The following is a 17934-nucleotide window of genomic DNA, read 5'->3' as shown; positions in this document are numbered from 1 at the left end:
TGCATTGGCCATTAAGCTTATAGAAATATATTGCACTTACCTGGCATTTCTTCAGCTCCCTTTTCAACTGAAGTATTGTAATGTGATGAGAATCTGGTCCTCCACTTCCAAATCCACTGTTCGCACCAAACAGGTCAGGCAATTCATTTTGCAGTTCTTCTATCATGTTGAACCACTCCTTCATCTTTTGCCACTGGCCTTCTTTCAAACTATTTGCATCTCTAAATTCCAAAAAGAAGTGCAAGGCTTCATCTATGCAGTGTTTATAGTGATAGTTTTCCATTTGTAGATGGGCGACCTGCTCCTCCAGATAATGGATCCGTTTTTTGTCCTGACACAACGAGTCTTGTGAAACCTGACTGCCACGAGTCAATAGGCTTGTCTGTTGATTCTGCAGTGCCTCCCGGAGTGTTTTGATTTGTAATTCCATTTCATCAATCCGATCCCAGTCTGGGTCATAATTTACAATTGGTTTGTTTCTTATGTCCCTGGCTCTGTTGGCATATTTCAGAGTATTGAGCGATTCATCAAAATTAGATGATGAGGGGCTAATGCATGCAATCATAACAGTTTTGGCATTCCCTCCAAGAGAGTCCTTCAGCAGACGAGTTATCTTAGTATCCCTGTAGGGGATATGTATACTTTTTCTCTTTGGGTCTCCAAGTGCACTGATCACATTCCCAAGTGCCAGGAGACCACTGTTTATTTGAACCGATTCCTTAAATCGTTCACCTGTGTTTCCTGTTTTGGTAACTCTTTCTGAGCCAGCTAGATCAACAAAACAAAATTTGGAAGAAATCAACTGAAATGACCTTTCTGATTCTTTTATAATGTCCTCTTCATCAGTATTTGATGGTTGTCCGTTTTTAGGTTGCTTTTGATTGAGGTATATTGTGAAAATAGCATGTGATCGGCTGGAGTACTCATTCATCTGTGTGGTACCTGTGTGACGAGCTGCATTGCCAGCCTCCAAGAGACTCAACATTTCGTCTGGTGTCTCAATTTCATACTCTTTGGCCCCAATAATCACTAAAACAAAAAAGGGAAGGAATTGTTTGTCAGCTAGCTTTTTGATAAATAGTACAATGAGACCAGAATAATACAATTAGCTGAATGTTACTTTTACAAAGGCCACGAAAAGTCCAATTCCAGTTTTGTAGAAAAGAAAGCTTTATTTACAACTATTATTATATACAGCTCCAGTAGCTACTTACTGAGTCTTCCTTTGTCGGTGCCTTAGTGGCTAACTCTACTTATACATAACCAGGCATTGTTAAAGATCCCCACCCTTGTATTGGGGAAACTCATGTTCTGCAAGGTCCATGGGGTAGTTAATCATTCTCACCCTGTAAAACCTTTGTGGGTTATAACAGTTACTTTATACTTCTTTTATTCTTTTGCAGGATGTGGGCATTGCTGACTAGGCCAGCATTTATTGCCCATCTCCAATTGTCCTTGAGAAGGTGGTAGTGAGCTGCCTTCTTAAACTGCTGCAGTCTATACAAGCCCATACTGCAGTCTATACTAAGCCACCCAGTGGACCATTGAGTAAATGCAAAGCATTCAACAAGCAGCTCCCAAGTTTAATTTTGGCCTGCATGAAGTTAGAACAACATAGGATGTTTACAACAAGAAAACTGACCCAAAAATTCCATGCCTGCGTTTATCTCCACTTAAGCCTCTTCCCATCTTTCTTACGATCTAAATCAAGCATTGTAACTGTCATAACCAGGGGTTAAGCAGGTCATAGGACATTAATGGAACCTTAAGCAGGTCGTGGGACACTTATGAGACTTGGGGATTGATATTCCCAAAGGGGAATACACACACCCCCACTGAGGGTTCGGGAGCCCCCTTCTACATCCTGTGTAAAACTGGAGAGCCATGAACTGTGACCTGGCTCCTGTAGTCGAGTAATTTCTCTGTACTCTTGTTCTGTTGCTTTAATACAGAAGATGGAGGGCTAAAGTGGCCGCTGACCACCTCGATCAGCTGTTCGAAAGTGTGGGAGTGGGGGGGGCGGCGGGAAAAAACAAGTCTTGGATCAAACCTTAAGTCTCAGCCCCCAACACGGTGAGGAACACCATCACTTGCCATACATTCTCAGCAATGGCATTTGGTCCAACAGAAGAAGCAAACGCTCTCAGCTTAGCAGATCCAACACTCCCAAGCATCATCAAACAGATCCAACTGATGAAACAATGGCATCCGGGGGCATAAAAGAACCCAACTGGAACTCGGTCTTCGGAGGTGGCGGAGGCCAAAGGCTGCAGCATCATCCAGAGACTAGAGTTTACTCCTCGTCACCAGCATTAAGAGGTCCGGAAAGGAGTCCATACCGAGCCGAACAGGTTGAATCAAAAGGAAAAGGCTTAATGCAACAGAACAAGAGTACATAGCAGTTACTTTAATATAGGATCCAGCTCACAGTTCATGGCCCTCCGGTTTTATACAGGATGTAAAAAGGGGTGCCCCGCCTGTCAGTGGGGGAGTGCATAAACCCCATACTTTGGGAATATCAATCCGCCAGTCTCATAAATGTCCCATGACCTGCTTAAGGTTTTATTAGTGTCCCATGCCCTGCTTAACCCCAGGTTATGGCAGTAACCATCTATTTCCTTCTCCCTCATATGCACATCTAATTTCCCCTTAAATACGTTTATACTATTCACTTCAACTACTCCCTGAGACACAAAGTTCCACATTTTTGCCATCCTTTAGGTAAAGGAATTTCTCACAAATTCTCTGTTGCATTTCTTGGTGACCACCTTATATTGAATAAGTAGGTTTACATTACCACTTCAATGAAGTTACTGTGAAAAGTCCCTAGTCGCCACATTCTGGCACCTGTTCAGGTACATGGAGGGAGAATTCAGAATGTCCAAATTACCTAACAGCACGTCTTTCGAGACTTGTGGGAGGAAACTGGAGCACTGGGAGGAAACCCACGCAGACACGGGGAGAACATGTCGACTCCGCACAGACAGTGACCCATGTCGGGAATCAAACCTGGGACCCTGGCGCTGTGAAGCAACAGTGTTTTTTTTAATACATTTCGAGTACCCAATTCATTTTTTCCAATTAAGGGGCAATTTAGTGTGGCCAATCCACCTACCCTACACATCTTTGGGCTGTGGGGGCAAAACCCACGCAAACACGGGGAGAATGTGTAAACTCCACACGGACAGTGACCCAGAGCTGAGATCGAACCTGAGACCTTGGCGCCGTGAGACAGCAATGCTAACCACTGGGCCACCGTGCTGCCCATCGAAGCAACAGTGTTAACACTGTGCTACCGTGCCACCACTAATTGATGGCCACAAATTATGTTCTTCCCACAAGAGGAAATAATTTCTCTGTATCCAGTCTATCAAAACCTTTTATAATTTTGAAGACCTCTATTAAGTCACCTGCCAGTCTTTTTCAGATATAGCCTGTCAACCTTTCCTGAAAGTATATCCACGCATTATTGTTATCACCCATGTACATCTTCCCTACATCATTTCCAGTGCCTCTCTCTCTTTTTTATAATATGGTGACCAGAACGGCATGTGAGAGTGTGCTTTAATCTAGGTTCGATGCAGGTTTAGCTAACTTTCCTACCTTTTAATTCTATCTCTCTTGAATTTCCAGTGCCTAGATTGCTTTTGTTATGGCCTTACTAAACGCTGGCACAGAGGTGGCATGGTGGCGCAGTGGTTAGCCTCACGACGCCGACAACCCGAGTTTGATCCCGGCACAAGGTCACTGTCCCTATGGAGTTTACATCTTTTCCCAGTGTCTGCGTAGGTCTCACTCCCACAACCCAAAGATGTGCAGTATAGGTGGATTGGCCACACTAAATTACCTCTTTGGAATTGGGTACTCTAAATTTATTGTTTTTCAAATCCATTGGTACAACCTTTAGTGATTGGTGGATTTATTCACTCTTTTATTCTTCCAACCCACCTAGAAATGCACCTTCCAAATAATAAGTGGCCTGTTCCCACCAAAATGTACTACCTCACATTTATCTGGGTTGAACTTTATTTGCCAATTATTTTCTCATTCTGCAAACATATCAAGGTTGTCCTGTAATTTGTTGCAGTCCTCCTCAGTATCGTCTATCCACCCACCTACCCCCAAAATTTGGTGTAATTCACAAATTTAGAAGTTGCATTTTTGATTCAACAATTAAATAATTATGATTTTTTTAAAATCATACTTTTCATCCAATTCTACTCAAAGCATCATAGCTGAAATTCTATCTGTAGAAGAACCATTGAATCCCTACAATGCAGAAGGAGGCCATTTGGCTCATTGAGTCTGCACCAACCCTCTGAAAGAGTACCCTACCTAGGCCCACTGCCCCGCCCTATCCCCCTAACCCCACCTAACCTGCACATCTTTGGACACTAAAGGGCAATTTAGCATGGCCAATCCAACTAACGTGCACATCTTTGGACTGTGGGAGGAAACTGAAGCACCTGGAGGAAATCCACGCAGACAAGGGCAGAAAGTGCAAACTCCACACAGACAGTCACCCGAGGCCAGAATTGAACCTGGGTCCCTGCCGCTGTGAGGTAGCAGTGCTAACCATTATGCCACCATGCCACTCCTCCCTAGAACGAAGAACACAAAGTGGATAATCAGGCATTTGTAAATTTGTTTGACTTGCTGTGCTCTTGGGTTTCCAACCATAGGTAGCAGATCACAGAAACATTGTGAATGAGGCCTACTAATTTACCAATTGACCGAGACTCTATGTTACAAGTAATTTAGATCTATAATTCTATTTCTCTGCCAAATTCCAGTCAAAATTAGGGACTAGTGCACAACATCTATGCACAATGCTGAGCCTAAATTTGCTGTTTGCTTAGAAAATTGCAGCTGATCACCGGTGAATAGAAATTTGGTCTCAGTTCAAATCGCATGCAAGTGGGGCAAACACATAGACACATGTGCAGCATTATTTTTTTTTTTTTAATTTCGAGTACCCAATAATTTCTTTTCCAGTTAAGGGGCAATTTAGCGTGGCCAATTCACCTACCCTGCACATCTATTTGCGTTGTGGGGTGATACCCACGCAGAGGCGGGGAAAACGTGCAAACTCCACACAGACAGTGACCAGAGCCGGGGTCGAACCCAGGACCACAGTGCCGTGAGGCAGCAATGCTAACCACCGCACCATTGTGCTGCCCCACATCTGTAGTATTGTGTTAATTATAGAGGTCGATTGGGCTCTATTAGATCAAAATGAATTCTGAAGTGCCAACTTGAAACATTCAGGTGAACGGAAGAGGTAAAAATAAAGAACTCTGGAAACAAGTTACTATAAGTGTGACTTATCTGCTAAAGAAGCTCAAATGGCGGTAACGGATACAAATTTAATATTAAACAAGCATACTTCTAAAGAATCTTAAACATAATAAAATCAACTTAATACTTATTATGCAAGTGAGATGAGAGAAAATTATTTATAAATAAAATGAGGAGAGAACAAGAAATACATTGATAAAAAGTCTTCATTTATTAGGTTTATATTAACCAAATGGCAGGATTACCTGTGTTTCCTTTTTCATCTTCTCTGATATGAATGTCTTTGCTGGTGCTCTGTAACTCCAAAAGGTCCCTCAGCTCTTCCTTGTACACTTCAATGTAGGATACTTTCACATGAAAGTCTATATTGTGATGTTCGGTAATGTTTTGGAAGATCTCGTGAATGGCACGTGGAATAATGCCTTTCAACTCATCAGAAAATGAGGCTTTAAGGTTATAAAAAGTCCTTATAAATCTTTTATATTTCATGCACAATTATTCTAATTAATCCGTAAACAACGAAACCTGATCAAATACAGTTTTTCTGAACAATACTTAGCTTTTATGATGCAGCCACTAGTTATGTAGGTGAGGGCTAACATTCTAATGCAATACCTTCTTAGAGCATGTGACATTTACCTTGCGGTTACAGTTACAAAAATATACATTCGAGGAAAGATTCCATGATGCTTGCAGCTGGGGAAATGATGTGTAGCTTGTGATTTGCCAGACTGGAAAAATCATAATTTGGGTCCTGTGGTTTTTAACAATTTCAGAACTCAAGCCATGAACATTTCTATCCAATTTGGTTCCAGAATAGCTAGAGTGGTAGATGTCATGTAGGACCAGTTAGAACATGGTGCTTGATAATGGCAGTGGTGCTGGTTAAAGTCCCAAACCAGCTGAAGGCTTCACTATGGAAGATACAAATAACATCCCAGAAATAGCTGCAAATCAGGAAATGGAAGGGAGCGAGGAACTCAGTAAAAATTACAATCATCGGGGAAATGGTATTGCGAAAGTTGTTGGGACTGTGGGATGGCAAATTCCCAGATCCGGATGGACTTCATCCTAAGGTTTGAGAAAAGCAGCTAGGGAGATAGTTGGTGCATTAGTTTTAATTTTCCAAAGTTCTCTATGGGATAAAGTATAAGTACCAGATTATTATGTTTAGGGTCGTCTTTAATTTACGATAAAATGAAAGGGGTCACATAAACCAAGGGTTTTCAAACTCTGGGTCGCGACCGCAGGTGGGTTGCGGATAGGTGTCGGGTGGGTCGTGGAGCGATCGGTTGTGGCAATCCCGATCGCGGTAAGAAGTTCCCAACTGCAGTCCCCGATTGGTTGCGGTTTTGAGGGGGCAGGCTGCGCGAGACTAGGCTGTGTGCTGGTCACCGTGCGCAGAGTGTTGGGGGAGGATGGGTTGACGGGTGTCCACGTGGGCGCGATGCTAAAAATGATGGCCCCATCTTGGAGCTCCACTCTTGTGCTCATTCTTTGCACGCTGCTCTGCTCGTCCCCCGCCACCAATCGGCAGTATGCAGCCTGCGGCTACTTGGTCAATCCATTCAGCAGCCAGCACAACGTCCGTTAGCACTTCCACAACGGTAAGTACTGGTCGCTAAGTGGTCTGTGACTGGGGTGGGTACAGTGAGAGGATGCCAGGCCAGGTTTCTCAGAATACTGATTAACCGAGGCCAGTCAATAGGGCTGACATATGTGAACACTGGAAGAAACCTTTCAGTCATCACTTTGTGTCGACACTCTCTGGAAACCAGGAAGTCAGAGCTTTTGGTGAGATTGGAGCAGGAGGTGATTTGGATGTTTGGATACTGCAATGCAGTGGACCCAGAAAAAATTGTGTGACATTGTGTGTGTTTGACAAGTTATTTCATCTCCTCTAAAGTCGTACTTTGTAAAGTAAAAACAAGAGTGTCCTTTTTTATAATTGATTAAATTGCTAAAGAAATGGTAACATATTTAAAACAAAGTTTGTGTGTAAATGTAAGACTGCACATGTTCAACTGAAGTTAATTTAATTTTTAGCAGTTAAAAAGTCATAAATTTGGAAAAATTAGGTGTTAGAAATAAAGTTTCAAAGTAAAAAAAAGAATGCCGGCCATGACTGGCCTTAAATATGACAATGTGTATTTCTATCAGAGGCAGTGGCAGAGAGAAGGTCATGCACCCGGCAAGTCAATGCTTTGGCGCAAAATCATAGAGGTGTGATTACTCCATTTTGTAGCTGTCAGAAAGCAAGCAACAGGACTGTGTGAAGAAATGAAGATGGGTAATTTTGTAATAAGGTAGAGAGGGCCAGAGATACAAACAGAACAGGATTTCACAGCTAAATCTGCTGGAGAGAGCTTCTCAGAAAAGTCCACGGTAGGACAAGGCAGTGCTTGTGTAAGCTGTATCCCGAGCTCCAGGGCCTCTGGTGAACAACAATTAAGAAGAAACTGAAATTGGGAACAAAGCAGTGTAAAAGATGATTTCTTGAGGTATGGCACTAATTGTGCAAATGCAAAGCGGGATGCAAAGCCCATATGTGTTATATGCAGGGAAGTGCTGTCAAATGAAGTTTAAAACCCTCAAATCTTCAAAGTCATTCGAAAACTAAGCATGGCGAGTACGAGGACAAACCTCTTGATTTTTTTTCAAAGCATACAGCAAGAACTTAAATCGATAGCTGAAGTTCTTAGCCTAAATGTAACATTGAATGACAAAGCAAGACATTACGTGAGGACCAAGCAGGCCCACCTGCCACATTAAAGGTAAGCAATAATGGTATGTCACGAAGGTCGGCCGGCATGGGTCGCTAACGTCAGCTGGCATGTCTCGCAAACGTCGGCCGGCATGTGTCCCGAAGGTCCGCCAGTTGGTAAAAGTGGGTCGCGGGAAAAACAGTTTGAAAAACACTGATATAAACTATTCTGAGGATGATCTAACAGTAAGCCTGGGTAGCTAAAGGGGACTCAAATTGTTTTACTGGGAAGAAGGTGCAAGCAATTTACACTTAGACACAATGGCAGCAGCTGGTGTGCTAACAGTGAATAAACTAGGGGTGGCACGGTGGCGCAGTAGTTAGCACAGGTGCCTCAAATGCACCAAAGAAACGGGTTCGATACTAGCCCCGGGTCACTGTCCGTGTGGAGTTTGCACATTCTCCCCATGTCTGCTTGGGTCAAACCTCCACAACCCAAAGATATGCAGGGTAGGTGGACTGGCCATGCTAAATTTCCCCTTAAATCGGAAAACAAAAATGGGTACTTTAAATTTAAAGGAAAACAGTGAATAAACTACAAATCTCCAAAATCTCAGAAATGTGCTGAGACTGTCTGGGTGCAGACAGTTGTGCTTCAAACTGTCCATTTACTTCCAAGATAAAAGAGAGTTGGGGTCTCAAGGAGAACTAATCGGTATTTCTATCTGGCTACCAGATTCTTGTGATTAATGTTGCGTGGAGATGGATATTGTGGGAGGAAGGTTTCCTAATATCTCTGAAAGTTCAGACAGGTTAATGTGCCAGGGTACAAGAGAGAGAGCAGCTAGAGGTCTAAAGTTCAGCTAGAGGCCGAAGGATTTTACGTTTCACCATGCAGAAGTGCGAAGGAAGTTCCACTTCGATTGGAAAGATCAAATTCATGCAAAGTGAAAACAGAGCTGGAAGATTCCTGGCTATAGCTGCAGAGAGAGGTCTCCAAGAAAACTTGCACCATGAAAGACAGTTCTGGAGATCCAGGCTGGGAAAAGAAAAAATTGGAAGTAAACCATCGGGAGCTAAGAATTATTTTGCACTGGCTCTGGGAGAATTGATGTCCATTTAAAAGGACAGTATAACATATACCTGTAAAGTGGGTTGTTTTTTTAAAAATAAATTTAGAGTACCCAATTATTTTTTCTAATTAAGGGGCAATTTAGCGTGGCCAATCCACCTATCCTGCACATCTTTTTGGATTGTGGGGGTGAAACCCACGCAGACACGGGGAGAATGTGCTAACTCCTCACGGACAGTGACCCAGGGCCGGGATTCGAACCCGGGTCCTCAGCTCCGTAGGCAGCAATGCTAACCAGTGTGCCACCGTGCTGCCCGTAAAGTGGGTTTTACTGATTATGTTAAAAGTAATGGGAAAGTTAGGGTCTGTTTAAAATACAAGCTGCCTTATAAAAAGTGTACTAGTCTTGTGGTACAATAAAAGACTAAAATGTGAATTTTGTCATGTTATCCTTTCAGCTGTGGGGCGGCATTCTCCCCTACCCGGCGTGACGGAGGGTGCCGGCGTAGGGGAGTAGCGCCAACCACTCAGGGGTCGGGCCTCCCCAAAGGTGAGGAATTCTCATGACAATACCAATAACTTAAAAAATGAATTCTCCCCACCTTTGGGGGCCAGCCCCGCGCCGGAGCGGTTTGCACCAGAAGACTGGCGCAAAAAACCGGCGCCCCCGGCAGCGGGGCTGGCCGAAAGGCTTTCGCCAGTCCGCGCATGCGCCGGCAGTGACGTCAGCGGCAGCTGGCCGCTGACGTCACTGCCGGCGCATACGTGATGTGGGGTTCTCTTCCACTACCGCCATGGCAGAGGCCGTGGTGGCCGCGGAGGAAAATAGTGCACCCAGGGCACTGGCCCGGAGTCTGAGCGGGGGGCCCCGATCGCGGGCCAGGCCACCGTGGGGGCACCCCCCGGGGTTCGATCGCCCCCCGCCCCCCCAGGACCCCGGGGGCCTACTCGCGCCGCTGATCCCGCCGTTCCAGAGGTGGTTCAAACCTCGGCGGCGAGAGAGGCCTCCCAGCGGCGGGACTTCGGCCCATCCGGGCCGGAGAATCACCGCAGGGGCCTCTCCGATCGGAGTGGCAAGATTCCGCCACCGCCACTTCCCGAGAGGCGGAGAATCTCTGCCACAGCGGGGGCGGGATTTTAGGCGCCCCCAGGCGATTCTCCGACCCTGCTGGGGGTCGGAGAATTTCGCCCCTAACTGAAGTAGAAAATCGTTTTTTAAGTTATTGGTATTGTCATGTGAGTGTCCCTTTAAGAAAGATTTTTGTCTTATCACATGGCTTCAGTGATGTCATTGTGTCGGAGGAGCTGAGCTGTGGCTGTGTGAGAGTTTTATTTTCGCTTTTACATTTGGCTGCTGTGGACTCAGAGAACAGAAGTGTTTGGCCTGTCTTTCTCTCTACTTTCATTTTAATTATCTGTCCAGTCAAAATCACCTTGGTGGTAGCTTTTAAAAATATAGTTTGCTTTCGGAAGGGCTTAAACCTGCTGGTGAGACGGGGTCAGACTCTCAGGGAAAGTCAGTCTCATTCAAGTAAGAATGCAGAGTGCTGGGTCACAACCTTGAAACGGCGTTTTTGGTTTATGGGATTTTGTTTTTGAATTGGAAAAGTTAATTAAAGTGTCTAGGAAGACTCTTGAATCACACCTCAAGTGAAGGCTCTTGTGCTCATCCTAGCCAAATTCAACAAAAAGTTATAGGTCAGGTGAACTCCACAATATACTTTTGAATTTCTAAACCCTGGCCCATAACAGGATTTACAGGGATCTTAACAAACTGGTGTTCTTTGTGGTATTTTGAATACACGGGCTGAGACATGAGAACAAAGGAATATTGGAACAAGAGTAAGCCATTTGGCCTTTCGAATCTGCTCCACCATTCGATAGGTTCATGGTTGATGTGATTTTGGTCTCAACTCCACCTTCCTATCCTTTCCATCTTGTCTATCAAAAATCTATCCAACTCTGTGGCCGCTAGTTCAAGTCTCCCCCACAAGGGGAAACATTCTCTCAGTATCCACCTTATCTGGTCCCCTCATGATATTGCATGTTTCAAAAAGATCACTTCTAATCCATCAAATTCAGTGCGTATAGGCGCAGCCTGTTCCTGCATAAACCCTTCATCCCATGAATGAGTTGAGTGAACCTTCTCTGAATTCATCAAATACATTTATATCTTTTTTCCAAATAAGGAGACCAAAACTATACAGATGAGGTCTCAAGGCCCTGTACAGTGGCAACAAAATTTTCCTATCTGTATGACCAATTCTCTTTGCAAGAAACATAGGGGAGGATTTTCTGGCCGTTCACACCAGCAGGATCTTCCTGCCCCACTGTTGGCGAACCTCTCTGTAGGTTTCCCGGCAGCAGGGGGGTGGATATAATGGGAAATCCTATTGACCGCAATATGACCAGAAGATCCTGCTGCCAGCCACCAGTGGGCCGTTTCACATTGCTGAGAAGCATGCCGCAGGGGCACGGAATATCCCGCCCCATAAACATTCCATTTGCCTTCCTAATCACTTTCTGTACCTGCACATTAACATTTGGTGATTCATGTACCAGGACAGCCAAATCTCTCTGTTCCACTAAGTTCTGCAATCTCTCTCCATTTAAATAGTATCCCGTTTTTCCATTCTTTATGCCAAAATAGTCAAATTCACATTGTCCCACGTTATACTTTCCACTTTATATTTCATCTGCCAAATTTCTGCTCACCAACTTAACCTATCAATATCCTTTTTTAAGCCTCTTGACCTCCTCTTGTCAACTGCTTTTCTACCTATCTTGTTATCATCAGCAAATTTAGCTACCATGCATCTGATCCCTTCATTCAAGTGCTTGATATAGAATGTAAATAGTTGAGACCCCAGCACTGAGAACTGTGACATTTCACTAGTTACAGCTTTCCAACATCCTTACTCTCTTCTTCCTCCCAATCCTCTATCCATGCTAATATATCATCCCCTACACCATGAGTTTTTATTTTTTGTCGTATCCTTTGATGTGGCACCTTATCAAATGTGTTTTCGGAAATCCAAGTACACATTAACAGCTTTACCAAACAACTCTAATAAACTAGGTACTAGGAAAAAACAATTTCCCTTTCATTTTATTTCCTAATTTCATTCCTGAAAGGCCTGGCTCTAATTATCGACTATACCTTCTAGTTCTAGATTTTAAACCAGTGGAGGGTAGACCGATTCCCTTTGTATATGGGACAGTTTGTGGTGACTCTCCCAGCCCCTGAGGAAGCTCATGATAGATGACTAGCTATGGCTGCACAGGAAATATTGGAAACTTGTTTAGGTGGGAATTGTGGGAATTTTAACATTTAGACATAATACACTGGGATTACGTTGATCATTCCCATTCAAGGCGCACATTAACATCAGAATGATATATTATTAATGTATTGTCTCACTACTTATTATAGATATTTCACAGTAATAGGATTTAAAATCAGTGTACAGTAACCGTTTCAAAGCAGAGAGGATTTTCAAAAACCTTACCTATATGTCCTCCGCCAATTGTGTATGTTTTTCCTGATCCTGTTTGTCCATAAGCAAAGACAGTGGCATTATAACCTTCAATTGCTGATATCACTAAAGGCTTTACGCAGGCAGAATATACATCTTCTTGGGATGATTTTTGTCCGAATACAAAATCAAATGTAAAAGCACGATCTTTCCCAATCACAACTTGCTGTGTGTTGGGAACAATCCGAACACAAACTTGATGGTTATGGAGGATTTCTTTTGGAAGCAGAGGTCGAATCCGTACCGCGACTTTAACTGCAATCTCTTCCATATTAACCAGATTGAAATGTTTGGCTCATGAAATTAGTCTTTAACTTTTGTGCATCCATTTTTGCAGGTCATCTTTTTTCCATGTTCCATATTGCATACACTTGAAAGAAAAAGTTGGAATTTCAACTTGACGAATGTGATAAACTGTTTATTCCTCTATGTATGAAAATAAAGCCTGCATTTTGAAAACCTAATACTGTTCAAGGAGTCCATAGAGCCCTGGAATTCCTACAGTGCAGAGGGAGGCCATTCAGTCCGAGTCTACACTGACCCTCTGAAAGAGCACCCTAGGTGGGCCCACTCCCCCGCCCTATCCCTGTAAATCCACCTAACCAGCACATCTTTGGAGTCATCATATATGGTGGGTGGGATGGGAAATACAGTAAACTTGGTATACATGAGCAGTATGGAACTAGGAGAGGGAGAGCAAGTGGAAATAAAAACTAGTTAGCAAGGAGGAAATAAAAAGTTGGAATTAAAGATAGTTCCTTAAAGTAGCTGGAACTGGGTATTGGTGTCACACAGAGTTCTGTCCTGGGACAACATCTATTAATAGTGAATATCAATCTTTAGAATAGGAGGTTATGAAATGTACCATCAGGCTCGGTGATTGAAGGAGTGACCAGGGGCTTGAATTTTAGTTCACACAGAGCTAGGAGTGCAGGAAGGCCCCATCCCATTCCTGGGCCATTTTCATGGAGGTGCAATGGGGAGGTGGCAGGCGCACCTATCGGTACGCTGTAAGTAGCCAATCAGGCTTGTTACAGGCCACTTAAGACCAAGTGAAGGAAGCTGATGGGAATTTTTCAGTTGGCCTCCAGGTTCCCCAGGAAGTGGGCGTTAGTTTAGCTGAACATGGACTTTTGTTCACCTGACCAAAGACCAAAGACTTTGTCACTTTCAGCCATGAGGGCCTCTGGAAGGTAATGGAGACGTTCGGCTGGCCTGTTTTCACAGTTCCATGACAGTACGTGCGCACATGTCCTGGGTGATGCTGCATCTTCTGACCCATTCTCAGTCAGTAATGGCATTTAGCACAGATGTATTCCAGCACCAAAGCTGTTTAACACATTTTTTTCTGACATTCTTCCAATGCCTTCCATGATGGTGATCCTGGGATTAAAATCAGGAATCGCAAGGATGGGAAACTGCTCAATCGGAGATTATTCCAAGAAAATGCCAAGGTTTCCAAGCATAAACTCCGCAATTTCCTAAGTGCTGATGAAAGTACACTATCTGATGGGTCAGAGGTGGACAAATCTGATGGGTCAGAGGTGGACATGCAATGTGGCATGGACTTGTTCTCCAAATCATGTTGCAACTTCGGCTTTACAATCAGCAGGAAGAAAACTGAAGTAATGAATTAGCCTCCTCCGACATAATCCAACTCGAGCCCATGTTTTCAGCCTATGACCAGAATCAATCAGCAATAAATTCTCTCAACCTGTCTATATCAAATGACGAGGTACATGCAAAAATTTCCAAAGCAAGTGTACCCTTCTGTACACTTTGAGCATCAGTTTAGGAACAAAGAAGAATAAGTCAGCCTACCAATCTAAAAACCTATAGTGGAGAAGTCCTGCCCAGTCTGCTCTATTGTTAGGAAAACAAAGGTCGTTTTAAAGTAGTTTTCCGAAAAGTGATTTGTTACCGCTGATGCACGATCAATTGCACAAAGACTACGGTTGGGTACAACTGTGGCTTCATTGCAGTCAGATGCGTGGCCTCCTGCTGCAGCTGGCGAAATGGCAGATCAATGGAGGACATGCATATTTATACTCCTCCTACTGGGCGGAGCCAGCCGGCAGGGGCTACCGGCGAACCTGTAATACAGGTCCTACCTTACATCCCCTAATACAGGTGTACAGTGGTTCACCACAACCGCCTCTTGCAGTAAACCCGTTGCCATTCACTTCAGGTGCAAATATTTCCCCTCAGAACATGTCTGTTTTGAAGGGAAATATACCCAATAGCCTGGCATCAGTTATTAAGGATGAGGACAACAAGGACTGTGAAGTGACACCAAGCATTCAAGGCTCACAGTGCCTCTTTAAGGTAAAGGAAGAAAACAGCCAAGGAGATGAAATAATCAGTAATCAATTCCTTTTGAAAATTAAAGGAATGTGAATGTAGAATGCAGCACGGTAGCATTGTGGATAGCACAATCGCTTCACAGCTCCAGGGTCCCAGGTTCGATTCCGGCTTGGGTCACTGTCTGTGCGGAGTCTGCACATCCTCCCCGTGTGTGCGTGGGTTTCCTCCGGGTGCTCCGGTTTCCTCCCACAGTCCAAAGATGTGCAGGTTAGGTGGATTGGCCAGGCTAAATTGCCCTTAGTGTTGGGTGGGGTTACTGGGTTATGGGGATAGGGTGGAGATGTTAACCTTGGGTCGGGTGCTCTTTCCAGGAGCCGGTGCAGACTCGATGGACCGAATGGCCTCCTTCTGCGCTGTAAATTCTATAGAACCACGTAGTGATTCTACCACCGTATCTGTTAACAAAAAACAAAAAGTTCATGGAACTAACAATGTGCCATCCTCTGATTCTTAAAGTAAAGAACAGTCGAAATCTGGGAAGCACAAATTGTATCAGTCCATTTTCCAAATGGAGAAAAGCACTGTGATTATGAAGACTCCGACGAGGAGGTAAAATGTGCAAAACAAAGAATGGTGCATATACAGTCAACCAACTCTGCGAAGGTTTGACCCTCAGCTTTACTTGTCACTGAAAGTAAGCATGTGAAAGAAAAGAGAAAATGTAAAGCTGGAGTGGTTGAAGAGTGCTGATTAAAAATTAACCAAACATTTCCCTCAGCATTGACAATACTACTTGTAATTTGGCTGCAGGACACGAGGCAAAAAGAGACAGAAATGCTGAAGAAACTATTCAAGGTGTCCTCTCTAATTTGGATAGTCAGAAACCTAACAAAGGGAAGCATGTCGTCTTTGATTTTGTAGACGAGAGTGAAAACAAGGCACCGTTTGAAGATATTAGAGGGAATCCTAAAACCAAAGATGCAAACCTATCAACAGAAGGAGGACAGAGTGAAGATCTAATAAAGATACTGAACAAGTGTCGACAGAGTTGTGGGGAAACACTGGGGGCACTCGGTTAACTAACCATGATGTAGATATAAGAAACTCTGAACCTATAAAGCCATATTCGTTTTGACTAAAACCATAAAGATTGGCTCAGTCAGAGACTGAAATACTATGCATGCTGGACATGTTGCAGAAACAAGCGGAAACGTTGTGGTCCACAGAACACCCGAGTTTGGGAGATTGAAGGCCATGTTAGTGGGCGAACCGGTGCTGGCTGCCCCAGACTTATGCAGATCATTAAAATGGCCACAGATGACAGTGACCTGGGGGTAGGGGCAGTGCTGCTTACTCTTCAGCACTTTGAAGTATATGTCCATCCTGATAATAAACAAAGCTTTGTTTATACAGACCATAATCCTTTTGCGTTTACTGAAAAGTTTAAAACCTGAAACGCAATATTATTCCATTGGAGTTTATTATTACAACAGTCAATGTTAAAATTGTAGACATTCCTGGAAAGGATAATGTGATTGCAGATGTTTCATCACGCGTTTAAGGGCTGCCTAGTTACCAATGTACAGACTGAGAAGGAAACTTATAATGGGGATGGATGGATGAGTCTGTGTTTGTGATTTGTGTCCTGCATACCTCATAATGAAACATCCATGTCCTGATGATCCATTCTTTTAGGGAGGGAGGAAAGAGTCCATCCTGTTTCTTTCCTTACTTTCCCTTTCTTTTATTTTGCCATCGTCATGCCAAGAACCTGAACTAATTTCACCTCAGCTGTGTTTGGAAACTTCCGAAGATCAGATGGCAGAACAGAACAAAATAACAGACACTGCGGTGATCATCGAGCATGCATGCCAAGCATCCACATCATAGAAATTATCATTACTGAGTTGGGCGGGCGGCACACAGCCCAGTGGTTAGCACTGGGACTGCGGCACTGAGGACCCGGGTTCGAATCCCGGCCCTGGGTCACTGTCCATGTGGAGTTTGCACATTCTCCCCATGTCTGCGTGGGTTTCATCCCCACAACCCAAAGATGTGCAAGTTAGGTGGATTGGCCATTCTAAAATTGCCACTGAATTGGAGAAAAAATAATTGGGTACTCTAAATTTAAAAAAAAAGACTGAGTTGGGCTGGTCATATGGCCAGAATGCCTGACACTCGGTAAGCAAAGTCACTCTTCTATGAAGAACTCGAGTCTGGGATGCACTCACACGGTTGTCAAAGGAAGCATGTAAAGAACATGCTGAAACTTTCACTCAAGAGTTTGATATTGACAAAAATTGTGGGGGAAGTTCATTCAGATTTGCTGCACCCGTCTCAACAAACTAAAAATAGCGTGGCCTCGTTCGAAAGCAAGCGCACATCAGAGGTAGAGTGAAAATGTAAAGAGTGGAAATGACGGGCTATCAGCTCATCCAAAATTCTATCAGCTGCAGTATCCTGTCCCATTTGCAGCAGAACCTTAAATGCACAAATTAGCCTTAGCAGTTACCTCCGTTCTCACCAGAACAGTCCCAAACACCTTATATGATGGACATGACATCTTCACTTAGAAGGACAGCAACACAGCTGGTAAGGAAGCCAAAGGTTAGAGGGGGTCATCTTTGCAGATGTGTCACCATGATTGATTGAATCTGTCTTTGCGACCAGTTTGTCTTCTCCTGCCCTTTATTTTGGTAGGTCTGTAACATTGGAAGGGAATGGATGCCCCCAAAAGGCAGTAGATGCCAGACCCAACAGTTTAAGAACTGAAAAGAAATGATCTCGAAGGAAATGGAGACACCTGCCGAAAATAGAACCATAATAATGGGAGGCTGAAGAATCTTATTGCAACGTTTGCAAGTAGGATGTTAATTGTATATCTCGGTGGTCGGCATTAACTGGGGTTTCACTTGAACACAGAGACAATCTCAAAAAAAGTGTGAACTGTTTAATTTAAATAAGTATAGGGACAATAATGGAAACTGTAGGTGTTTGGGTTAGGTGTATGGGTTGCATTT

At 43.8% G+C, this 17934-nt stretch overlaps 1 protein-coding gene across 2 annotated transcripts in view; it reads right to left on the bottom strand.

The window, feature by feature from the left end:
* Window positions 1-17934, bottom strand: part of LOC119970367 (kinesin-like protein KIF27) — a 144880-nt gene that overhangs the window by 122161 nt on the left and 4785 nt on the right. Inside the window, exons 2-4 of one of the 2 annotated variants that reach the window (XM_038804869.1) lie at window positions 12584-12980; window positions 5544-5744; window positions 41-1029 (exon numbers count right to left, since the gene is read on the bottom strand). In XM_038804869.1, coding sequence (XP_038660797.1) covers window positions 41-1029; window positions 5544-5744; window positions 12584-12881 — 1488 coding nt within the window. In that variant the 5' untranslated portion in view covers window positions 12882-12980. Of the gene's footprint in view, window positions 1-40; window positions 1030-2050; window positions 2339-5543; window positions 5745-12583; window positions 12981-17934 lie in introns of those variants that run through there. The other variant, XM_038804871.1, reaches the window with a different exon arrangement.

This window comes from Scyliorhinus canicula, chromosome 8 (genome assembly GCF_902713615.1).
Source record: "Scyliorhinus canicula chromosome 8, sScyCan1.1, whole genome shotgun sequence".
In the NCBI taxonomy this organism is placed as follows: domain Eukaryota; kingdom Metazoa; phylum Chordata; class Chondrichthyes; order Carcharhiniformes; family Scyliorhinidae; genus Scyliorhinus; species Scyliorhinus canicula.
This window is presented reverse-complemented; position numbering and strand designations above follow the sequence as displayed.